Here is an 11,562-nt window from a genome sequence, read left to right on the forward strand (position 1 = left end):
TTTGCATTAATTACTTTTTATTCAAATTAAAATGTAAACATCATTTAATAGGGGTACTATGATAAACTAGGCATGTTATTAATTAATTTTCTTAATCAATGTGTCATATCAATTTGGACGAAGGGAGTATATATATATATATATATATATAAATACAGGTTTGCACTAGACATTTGTATGAGTTCCGAAATTTACTTTGTATATAAATACAAATGAATATGAGCCCCGAAATATAAAGAGCTCCCTCAAAATAAGATTTGTATATGAGTCCTGAAATATGCAAATACAAAAAAAAAATGTATATTTAACTATTTAATCTAAATTTTAACTGCAAATGATAATTAATTTAACATTAGCTAATAAGTATTTGTATTTATCTTAAATAAATATTTATAGGCACTTGGTAATTACACCAAAATTCAGATTATACAATTCAATCATAGCAATTAAAGCTAAAAGGAAAAATATATATTTTTGAATCAAAGTCAAGTTAGATATATGCATATGAAAGACACTTCTCTTACAGTTATATTAAGGAAAAATTATATATATATACAAGGTAACTTTACCTTATTACATAAAGTTTCATATTGAATTTTTTTTTATAAAAATTTCAAGTAATTACTTAAATCCCTTAAATTCACTCTTTCTCTTTCATCTTCCTCATACATATCAAAATATTATATTTTGCTCCTATTTTAGTGCATTGATTTTTGGTCCATATATGTGCTGCTTTATTTATACCTAGAATCAAGTTAATGTAATGTTACAATAACACTTGAATATTCAAAACACGATTGAATCATTTAAAGGAAATTGAGTCATTCTTTTTCCTTAATATTGTGTAGCCAATGTAATGTTACAATAACACTAATTTTTTCTTAAAATTATTATAATCTTGTAGATAATTAATGTATAAGGTGAATATTTTATATGTATAGTGTGATATTATACATTTCGGAAGATTATATTTTAATGTATAAGTTATAATATATCAGACATTATACATTAGTTATTTTGGAAGACTAATGTATAATATAATTGCTATATATTTCATTATGTTATACATTAAGAAGTTCTTAATTACATTTAAGAGGCATTTTATGTATTATTTGGTATTGTACAATTAGAAAGTATTACTATTGTATAAGGTTACATTATACCTTTTGATAAGGATACAGAAGTATACATGTTTAATGTTAAAACTTAAATGTATAGTATGACATTATACATTGCTGCAGATTATTTTTAAATGTATAATGTGCCCACATACATGTGCAACTGTTGTATAGTGTTATCTTTAATACGTATCAGTTTGTTGCTATGTTTTTCTCTCTTAATTTGAGTCTGTTTTTATTTTTTTTAGGGTATGAAATATCGTATTGACAAATCCCGAAATTGTTTCTTCAACTCCATGTAAACCCTCACTCCATTGTCATTCCTTATGATAATTGGAGAAGAATTACCTTCAACAATGTATTTTATTTCAATTTTTTTTATAAACTTCGTCAATATTCAATTTCATTGCGATCATAGCAATCAATTTCAAGAATGTTATACTTTCCGAAACAATAATTGTGTCACTTTTGTAGGATTGATAATTAATTTTCAACTCCCAAATACCCAAATGACGCAACAATATGGGGATGTTCATATTGATATTTTTGAGAACTGAAGAAAGCAGTTGATGACCCTTTTTTTTTTCAGAACATAATTCAACAAAGAAGAAAATTTACTGTGATTTTTTTGAATTTGAATTTCAATTACTATATTTAATCATACACAACATAATGATAGGTAATTAGTGGCGTTAATTAAGGAAGAGAAAGATAGTATCAGATTTCTCTTTCCATAAATATAGGCTAATCAGTTTTCTCATACATTCCAACAATGTATGAGGGATGATCTAATGTATAAGTATATTTCTCAATTTCGGAAGAGAGAAAGGCAGCTGGGATTTTAAGTAATTACTTTCACTAGGGAAGGAATTTATGTAGTTTATACTTATATTAATTTAATTAATATAAATTTCGAGTGCAAATAAACCTTATTTATATATGTTTCCATTTTCGTCCAAGAGTATTAGATCAGACTTAAAAAGGGTAGCTTGGTTGGGAAAGAGTTATTCCGAGATTAGTTATTCCACGATTAGTTATCCCGTCATATATATGAAATAATGTATTCAATCACTATGATATAAATGATGGGATAAATAATTCGAAAATAAGTGACACCTCCAACCAAATACGGAATAAACTAATTCTTCATTTTATTCCAAAACTATTATACCTTATACTCACATCAAATGACCCGTAGGAGTATCTATCATATATGATCTTACACTAACATAGCATTGAAAGAATTAATTAAAATTGACGGCTCGTAAATGTTGTGACCAAAACCAACCACGCAAAATAATGAGAAATAAGTATATTGGATTTGAAAGTTCATTAAAATTGTTGATATATATATAAGTACAAATGTGTGCATACTGCATATCAATAACAAGTATACTAGTAGTAAACTTTCACTTTTATATCTGTATTTTCGTCTGAATTTAGCAAGAAACTCACTAGCTGTTTATAGCTCGATGGAATCACGTACGATTCATCCCTTCCTTGAAGACAAGACTCTTCTCATTACCGGTGCCACCGGTTTCCTCGCTAAGCGTACTCTCTCTCTGTCTCTCTCTATATCAATCTGTTGTTTAATCGAAGTATAAAATTAGTTCCTTGGAATTAATTAAAGTTGCATTTGTTTTTATAAAATGTATGTACTTAGTTCTTGTTGAGAAGATACTTCGTGTTCAACCAAATGTGAAAAAACTCTACCTTCTCATTAGAGCTTCGGACAACAACTCCGCCAAAGAACGCTTCACTCATGAGGTAAGAACCAACTTCATTTAAATGATGTGTTCTAATTTATTACAAGTCAATGTCATGCATGCAATTACAACAAAATATAGTTGAACTCTTAGATGGCCCTTACTATTAATTGATTAACTCACTGGTCCGTTCATATTCAGCTCAACTCACTCATTTGACACTCCTAATTTTTTTTACAGGTCGTGAGGTCTGAATTATTCAATGTTATAAAAGAAAAGATGGGTACTGTAAACCTCTACTCTCTTGTTCAGGAGAAGGTCTTTGTAATATCAGGTGATGTTTCATACGAAAATATGGGAATCACCAACTCCGAATTAAGAGAGAAAATGCACAAAGAAATAGATATAATAATAAACTCAGCTGCAACGACCAACTTTTATGAAAGGTACTAATATGAAATTTAAAATATATTTTTTCAATTTCTCATATTTTTCCATTTAATTTTTCAGCAACATTATTTTCTCTTTGAATAGATACGATACTGCAATGAATGTCAACGTAGTTGGTGCCATGAATGTCCTCACATTCGCCAAGTGTTGTACAAAACTAAAAATGCTTCTTCATGTGTCTACCGGTGAGTTAATAGCTACCAATTTGTTTACTCCATTATTTTTAATGTTCGACTTAATAAAATAGGTGGCCTAAAGTTAAAGTACGTTTCAAAGTGACTTTAATATGCTTAATAGAAGCTTTAACTATATATTTTATCTAACGTTTTTTCTTTAATTATAACTTCTTAATAAATATAGTTGATCACATTTTATAATAAATCTTTATTATCATTATTTACATATAATTATTTTATAAGTAGGACTGTGATTATGTACATGTATATCATTTTAGATTGTCGTTGCAAGAACTTAACTCTTGTTTTTATAGCTTATGTTTGTGGCAAAGCAACAGGAGTTTTATCAGAAAAACCATTTGTTATGTGTGAGACAATCAATGAAAACTCTTATTTGGATATGGATGTGGAAAGAAGTGTGCTAGCAAACAAACTTAAGGAACTTGAAGCTCTAAATGCAACGCCAAAAGAAGTTACAAAAGCCATGAAAGAACTTGGCATTCAAAGGTTAATTATTACAAGATGCTCATAAAGCCATAGATATGTGTATATCATATGAGATAAATTCACGCTTTATGCATGCCTTGGTGAAATAAATTCTGAGGTTTATTATTCTCATCAATTCACAACATTGTGCATAAAATTTAATTGAAATAACTGATCCTTTATTAGGGCAAAATTACATGGATGGCAAAACACATATAGCTTCACAAAAGCAATGGGAGAGATGGTTTTGGGACATTTGAAGGAGAATCTACAACTCGTTATCATACGTCCAACAATTATAACTAGTACATTCAAAGAGCCTTTTCCTGGATGGATTGAAGGAGTGAGGTAATTGAATACTTGTAGACACGATATTAGTATTTGTTTTAGATTGTTGACTACATAATAAGAAAATTAAAATGCATTTTCCCATCTTAATCATAGTAACAAAAACAAATAAATATCCTATATTCCAGGAACTTTTTATTCCCTTCATTTTCTATTTATATACTTTTTGTTTAAAATTAATTAATTAACTTTTACTAGTACTATACTTTTTGGCCTCAAAAACCAACCCAACCTAGTCTCATGAGGCCAGAGGACTGACTGCAGCTAGACTTAATAGCCTTTAAGTCCAAAATGGGCTAAAATTTTTTTGGACAACCTCACACATCTAGTAGGTAGGCTTACCGTGGGTAGGTTATGTTCGAAGTATAACTATGTAAATTTAAGTAAGTCAACTTTATAAGTATAGGTCAATATATTTTTCTTGTTATACAAATCTGACTTTCATACTTAAACCTCAATATTCTCTATTGCCTAAAAGTATATATGCAACGTTTTGAAATTTCTGTTCGATTTTTGTTTATCATGGAAATGGAATATAAGTGCGTCACTTCAAGGTATATGAAAGTTTCCTTAATTTCTTGGCTAAAGATAAGTACTAACCAAAGATTGTTATAATAAATTGTCACTGTATAATTGTTTCTTACTTAAAATTATTTTCTAATAACAGAACAGTAGATTCATTTATTGTTGCTTATGGAAAAGGTGTTCTAAAATTCTACTATGGTGATCCTAACTCAAAACTTGATGTGGTAAGTGATATTTCTATACTTCAATGTATAAGTTTAAACTTCACTAGCATAAGTTATTGTTGGGTTCATAGTATATGAATGAAGTGTGAATGGAAAAAATGGAGAGAAAAATGGTGGAAGAAAGGAGATATCAATTTAGAAGGTATACTTTCAAATTGGAAAGTCCACTAATTCTCCCACACTGGCGGGAGAAGGAAACTTTGTAGTGTTTATATTAATGAACACCTACTCCACATGATACGTGAGGCAATAAAATAGAGATGCCTCGCGCCGTCGTCATTGTCGCTTGGCTTCGGCTTCTGCTTCGGCAATCTCTCGATGAGATCCAACTTTTTGGACAAATTTTATTTGATGATCCGAATTTACCAAACAGTAAAACACAACAATGTGTTTTGATTCTCCATTTGTACATGCATGCAGTTTTTCGAAACAGTGCAGTGCTGAAACTGAACTGATGCATTGTTTCTGCAAACAGATGCACTGTTTCGATGAACAGATGCACTGTTTCCGTAAATAGATGCACTGTTCTAGTGAACAGATGCATTGTTACAGTAAACAGATGCACCGTTCGAGTGAACTGATGCACTGTTTCAGCAAACTGATGCAATGTTTCGATGAAATGACACAATGTTTCACACAAACTGGGATGTACTGTTTGAGCAAATGTTTTAAGTAAACAGATATGCATTTTCAGAAAAGTCACACACCTTTAAATTGAACCAATGCCATCTTTCTGAAGAGGCAACTTGTGGCTATATAAACCTGGTTTCATCCACAGGTTTTGATATAGAAATTTTCAGATTACAAAACTCTTCTTGTCTTCAAAATACTCTTTGTGATCAATCAAACTGTTGAGTGCGTTCGAAGAATCTGACTATTTGAGGTACTGCTATAGTCGAATTGAAGGCCATTTTATCCTGGGAGGAAAAATTTCAACCTCGGGTACAGTGAGGGGAATTATTTCCTTAAGGAAATTCCATGAATTCGGACGACTTGGCCTTATTCATTTCTGTTTCATCTATTTTTCTGAAAAATAAAATACACATCTTGGAAAGGTCATTTTGATCTTGTGTTGAGGGTATTTGATATACTTCATTGTGTTCTTGTTAATAAACTTGAACTAGTTGAAGTTGTTGTTCTGCTATACAGACTGGATACCAAATATATTGTGGAATTAACAGTTATTTTCAAGTTGATCATTAGATAATTAAAAGTTCCCACAGGCCACAACATTATCACAAAATTATACAGATAAGTACAACATAAATTTATACTTTTTCATACATAACATTATGTTTTCCTCTCCATTCCGGTGTAGAATTTTTATAAGGTGCAATAGTATTCAGAAATTTGCTAACCTAGAAGTCTGTCGGTCTATCTTCTCGATTAACCTTCCATCATGACTCATGAGCATCAAATACATCTTCTTGGGAACTAATTGCATGAGGTTTAATTTGCTCAACCATCGCTTTGTAATATATAGTTTGGCTTTGATTCTTTTCCCTTTTCTTTTTCTTCTTATTTTATAGATTCCGGGTGACATGGTGGTGAACTCAATTCTTGCAGCGGCTATAGTACATGAAAATCAGTATTCTCAAGAAGTAGTTATTTACCACATCAGCTCTTCTTCGAGAGATCCTCTAAAAAATGCAGATATAATGTATTTCACGTTTCAATACTTCACGAAAAATCCATGGGTTAACAAAGATGGAAAACCCATCAAAGTGAGGGCTCCTTTGCGTCCATTTAGCAGCAAGGCTAGCTTTCACAAACATGTGTCAACTCATTATTTGCCACTGTTAAAGGTTCCTTTTTCATATTTTTAAGATTTTGCAAGATACAATTACAATATAATACTAATATATACTAGTAACTGATGTGTTTAATGTTTCAGATGCTGAAGTTTGTGAATCTAGTGTCATGTCATTTCTTTGACAAAACCTACAGGAATATGAAAAGGAAGATATATACGGCTATACGTTTATCTGAATTGTACGAACCCTACGTATTTTTCTATGGAAGGTATGCATGCGTACACTAATTTTTCGACATTTTCTAATGTTTCACGTGTATCTTTTTCAATTAAGTTATATTCCAGCCTTATTAATGTTAAGTATATATCTTTTCAGCTTTGATGATGTTAATACTGAAAAATTAAGATTGGCAATGAAGAAAATCAACATGGATGAAGTGCTCAATTTTGATCCACGTTGCATCAAATGGGAAGATTACTTGATGAATACTCATATTCCTGGAGTTGTGAAGTACTTGTTCTAGGGATCACATTGAAGCTTAAGTTTTACATTAAATTTTAACCAAATAACTGTAAAAGTGAAAAGAAAAGAAAAAACCAATAAATTCAAGTGTGCAACCCATCTAAATGGTTCAGGTTAGGTGGATTGGACAAGAAATAAAGTCATTAATGGATTAATTTAATATATGGACATACAAAGTTCCCAATTTGGCCACTATCATTTAACCTATATATATCCATTTTTTTTTTTCACAATTATTTAATTCATGTAAACTTTAGACAAAAGAGTACTCCTCTGACCTCTCCTCCTCCTATATATAGGAGTGGGCGTTCAACTTTTCAATTTTCAATCTTTCAATGTGTGCGTTGAATATCAAACTGAATTAGTTCGATTAGATTGCAAAATCAATTGATTGTCTTGGCAAGACAATTTCAATTGGAAGGGGTGTTAATATCGAGTGGATCGTTATAAAATTCTTGAGTCATTTTGAACAAAATAAAGAGATCGATGGTGCAGAACATTTTATTAGTAACATTTTTGAATGTTTATTAAGAACTTACATAGCTTTTGAAGAAACAAGTCCTCATGTGGATTAAAATGGAGAACATAGGTAGAATATTGTTGGATGCTTTTCTCGATCATTTTTTTCAAGTTAAATATATGAGACCTAGGTACTAACCAAACCTTGATGAAATCAGAAACAAAGTCTGGGAGAGATTTCTCATTGTTATAGAGAAAGTAATACTGTTGCAGATATGCTTGTAAAGCATGCCACTACTCTCTCTCAGAATACAATATATCTTCAAGAAAATCTACTACCTAAGGAAGCAAGGGGAGCGCTGGAAATGGTCAAGCTGAATTTGCCAGCTTTCAGAACTAAAGTGGCGAAATGTTGGGTCATGGGCCTTTGTCCCTTCCTATGTGGATAAAATGAAGCTCAATTTGGGCCAACTCACTTTTGCCCATAGGCCCATTACTATGGGGCATATATATTGATCTTTTTAGGTCTTATTCACCATCGCAAAAAAGAGAGTTTTCAGCAGCCAAAGAGGGAAAAAAAAAAGCTGATTTTCGCACCTAAATTTCAGCCACAGCTGTCAACTTCAAATTGCGATTCCCGCTTTGTTTCTTGTCTGATTGAGCTGATTTTTGGACTTCTTGTTCTTCTCATCTCAATTTTTGATTAGGAACTGACGGAGCTTGATTTGGTGGCCTGTAGCTCCTGTTCTTCATTCCCAAACAGTAGTTGTGTTTTTGGTGCTTTCACTCCTTTATTTCTCTAGTGTTTGGTGCTGTGGTTTATGTATTGTTGCTTGTTGTTTCGTACTTGTTTGGTGGCCATTTTGGAGGACAATATTGTAACTCTTTGGTGATTATAGTGGAGGTTTTGGTCCCGTGGTTTTTTACTCTTCACACTGAAGGGTTTGTCACACCCCCCTTTTTTACGTACTCCAAAAAAGAGATTTTAGTTTAAAGTCCAAAAGGGTTTTATTATTTAAGTGACAAGAAGTGAAAATTTGTTTCGGAAAAGGATTATTTACATTTTTTATCCAGAGTCGCCACTTGGCATAATTCGGTGTGCCAAGTCACCTTTAAAAAATCCTTTTCGAAACCATTTGACTCTTAAACTGGTTTGCAAACAGAGACTCCGGCTAAGGAATTTTGTTGACCGAGGGGAAGGTGTTAGGCACCCCTCGCTCCCGTGGTTCAACCACGGTCGCTTGGTAGAGTGTATCAACTATTTTGGCATTAAGAAATGTACAAACCACATAAAATCACTCAAAATAATCAAACAAAACAAAACAATCTGAAATGTAAAGTCCAGTCCAATTATTACAACCCGAAATAAAAAGAGACTGAAAGTAAACCTACGCTAATCCTAAACTGATGCTCTACCCGACGCCTCGGGCCTTCATCACGATCATTTTTTGCCAACATGATACGTCGGGGCATTCCTCGGTGAATAAATACAAGTGATCTCGGGGCATTCCTTGGCTAAATAAATACATTTGAATTAAATACGATAAACTAGAAAGAAACATTCACACGCACCTTCCAACATCCAACGAAACACTTATTCCTAAATTTCGACTACCCAAACCTACGATTGCCTACCCACTCGATCTATCATGATACTATCCAATTCGACAATATTCAGTAATGAATCAAAACAAACAACCTTTAACTTATTCGATTATCAATTTTCGATCCCGACCCCCAAAATTCCTTTTAATCCAACGCACCATTAAAACTAATCAAATTCTTTCATCATACCACCGGAGTCACGTCACCAAGCACATGATCATAACATCAACAACATCAAACAATTACAATCACCTAACACATAATCATAGCCATTTTAGCAAAATAAAATAAAGAAGAAAGTACGGGAGTAAAGAGATGGACCTCAAGAGCTTTCGATTAATTTTAATAAGAGAAATAAGAGCCGTTCCAAGAACCTCAATTTGAACCTCAACAACGGACTTACCAACTCAATCAAACTCGGTTTCTACCCATACCCGCTTCGATTTTCCCTTATCCAAACCAAAATTGCCGAACGGAGAAAGATTTTATACAAACAGGTCTGTTTGGATCATGTTATGAATGAATTCCACTAGCAACAAATGAAATAGGAATTGTTGGGATGATTTTGGGATATCAAAACTGTTTTCGGATCCGGTGACGGACCCTACCACTGGAACAGTGTAACAACGGTAATGGGAGGGGCGTATGACCTCTGGTTTTGAGATTTTGGGAGTGGTGGTAGTCGATTTCTACTATTTTGGGGGTATTAGTTGCCGGCTTCAACTGTTTGCCGGAGCTCCGGCGAGATATGGTCGCAGGAACGGACCTCTCCTCGCCATTTTATCTCACTCGCGATCTCTCTCTCACTCGAACCTCTTGATCCCTCGATCTGTCTTCTCTCAGGCCAACTCACTTGATCTTTCCCTCTCCATCTTCTCCTCTTTCCTTTCTCTCTCTCTCGAGCTCTCACTTTCTCGATCGGGTCTGGTGTATCTGATGGGAGTGTGCCTATATTGTCCAGGGAATTTTTCAATGTGAATGGTGTGTGCCTTCAAGAAGAAGAAGAGAAAAATCCCCCGTCCCTCTCTATCTTCTCCATCTGTGCGTGTGTCAAAATCGTAGAAGATGCGAGCGTGTTACTGAGTAGTAAGGTCTGTGTGTGTTGTGTGAATGGTGTATTGTTTTGGTGAGGATCAGTAATGAAGCCCAAAAAACAAAATTAGAAATCCCTGTCTGTGTATATAGGCTGTGAGGGGTGGGTAGGTGGGGTAGGGTATGAGGGCATGGGGTAGTGATGTGTTGTCCAAAATTGATAGGAGGAGTGGTTAATTTTGTTACAAAAGAATAATTGGGGATTAGGTTTGTTAGTGGGTTTGTTATTTTTGTATTTTGATGGGATATAATCATATGGGTGAGGACACGTGGTAAGACAGGGATAAAAATGTGTAACTTGGGTCTTCGAGAGGGACAGAATTAGGTGTCTACATCATGCCCCCTTTGAATGTAAACATGAAGTGTTTTCAGACAAAGAAGTAGACAACGAGATCAAATTTTGACCCGACCATTATTCAAGGAAAGAAACAGAAGAAAGAAAAGCAACCGGGTTTTGACTTAGGACATCCTACCTACCCAATTTATGAGAGAATCAAGTCACGGGTTTTTCAAAGGATTGGAAGAGGTGGACTACACCGAGTTGGAGAGTTGAGTGAGGTTCCATCGAGGTTCTGGTCCGCGGCTCTGTCATTACATCAAAAAATAAAAACTACAATTTAAAACATAAGCGAATTTATAAAATCCTAACTATACAGCTTCTGTCGGCTCTTGGCTTGACTTTTATCACCCTATTCTTCAGGCGGGCTCCTGACTTGCAATTTCTTTCAACTTGTTGCTTGGCTTTCAATTGCTTCGCTTTGTTGCTTGACTTTTCGTTTCTTCACCCTATTCTTCAGGCAGGCTCCTGACTTGCTATTCCATTACATTGTCACTTGACTTTCATTTCTCCACTCTGTTCTCCAGGCGGGCCTCTGACTTGCTATTTCATCACCCTGTTCTTCAGGCGGGCTCCTGAAACCCAAAATTAAAACTAGAACGAAAATTATCCCAAACAAAAATTATAATAAAGTGGTATTTCATTTTTGAAAGTGTTGTCCCATTTTCCAGGAGGGTCCTAAACAGAAAGTAAGGTCCCATTTTTTTTTCAGGAGGGTCCTGAACAGCAAGTAAAATCCCATTTTTCAGGAGGGTCCTGA

The 11,562-nt window shown here is 33.6% G+C and overlaps 1 protein-coding gene across 1 annotated transcript; it reads left to right on the forward strand.

The window, feature by feature from the left end:
• Positions 1–2,526: 2,526 nt before the first annotated feature.
• LOC107874650 (fatty acyl-CoA reductase 3-like) lies at positions 2,527–7,493 on the forward strand. Its single transcript, XM_047414057.1, has 10 exons — positions 2,527–2,669; positions 2,782–2,885; positions 3,065–3,270; positions 3,359–3,459; positions 3,765–3,957; positions 4,123–4,284; positions 4,952–5,033; positions 6,563–6,838; positions 6,928–7,055; positions 7,163–7,493. The coding sequence occupies exons 1-10, from the start codon at positions 2,591–2,593 to the stop codon at positions 7,308–7,310; spliced, it is 1,479 nt and encodes a 492-aa protein (XP_047270013.1). The 5' UTR covers positions 2,527–2,590; the 3' UTR covers positions 7,311–7,493.
• Positions 7,494–11,562: the final 4,069 nt, after the last annotated feature.

Source organism: Capsicum annuum, chromosome 6, assembly GCF_002878395.1.
Source record: "Capsicum annuum cultivar UCD-10X-F1 chromosome 6, UCD10Xv1.1, whole genome shotgun sequence".
Taxonomy (NCBI): domain Eukaryota; kingdom Viridiplantae; phylum Streptophyta; class Magnoliopsida; order Solanales; family Solanaceae; genus Capsicum; species Capsicum annuum.

Excerpts from the sequence above, each read along its gene's own strand:
- LOC107874650 (XM_047414057.1), top strand. The coding sequence starts at position 2,591 with ATGGAATCACGTACGATTCATCCCTTCCTTGAAGACAAGACTCTTCTC. Across the intron at positions 3,271-3,358 it reads ACGACCAACTTTTATGAAAG|ATACGATACTGCAATGAATG; the intron begins GTACTAATATGA and ends CTCTTTGAATAG. Across the intron at positions 5,034-6,562 it reads CTAACTCAAAACTTGATGTG|ATTCCGGGTGACATGGTGGT; the intron begins GTAAGTGATATT and ends CTTATTTTATAG.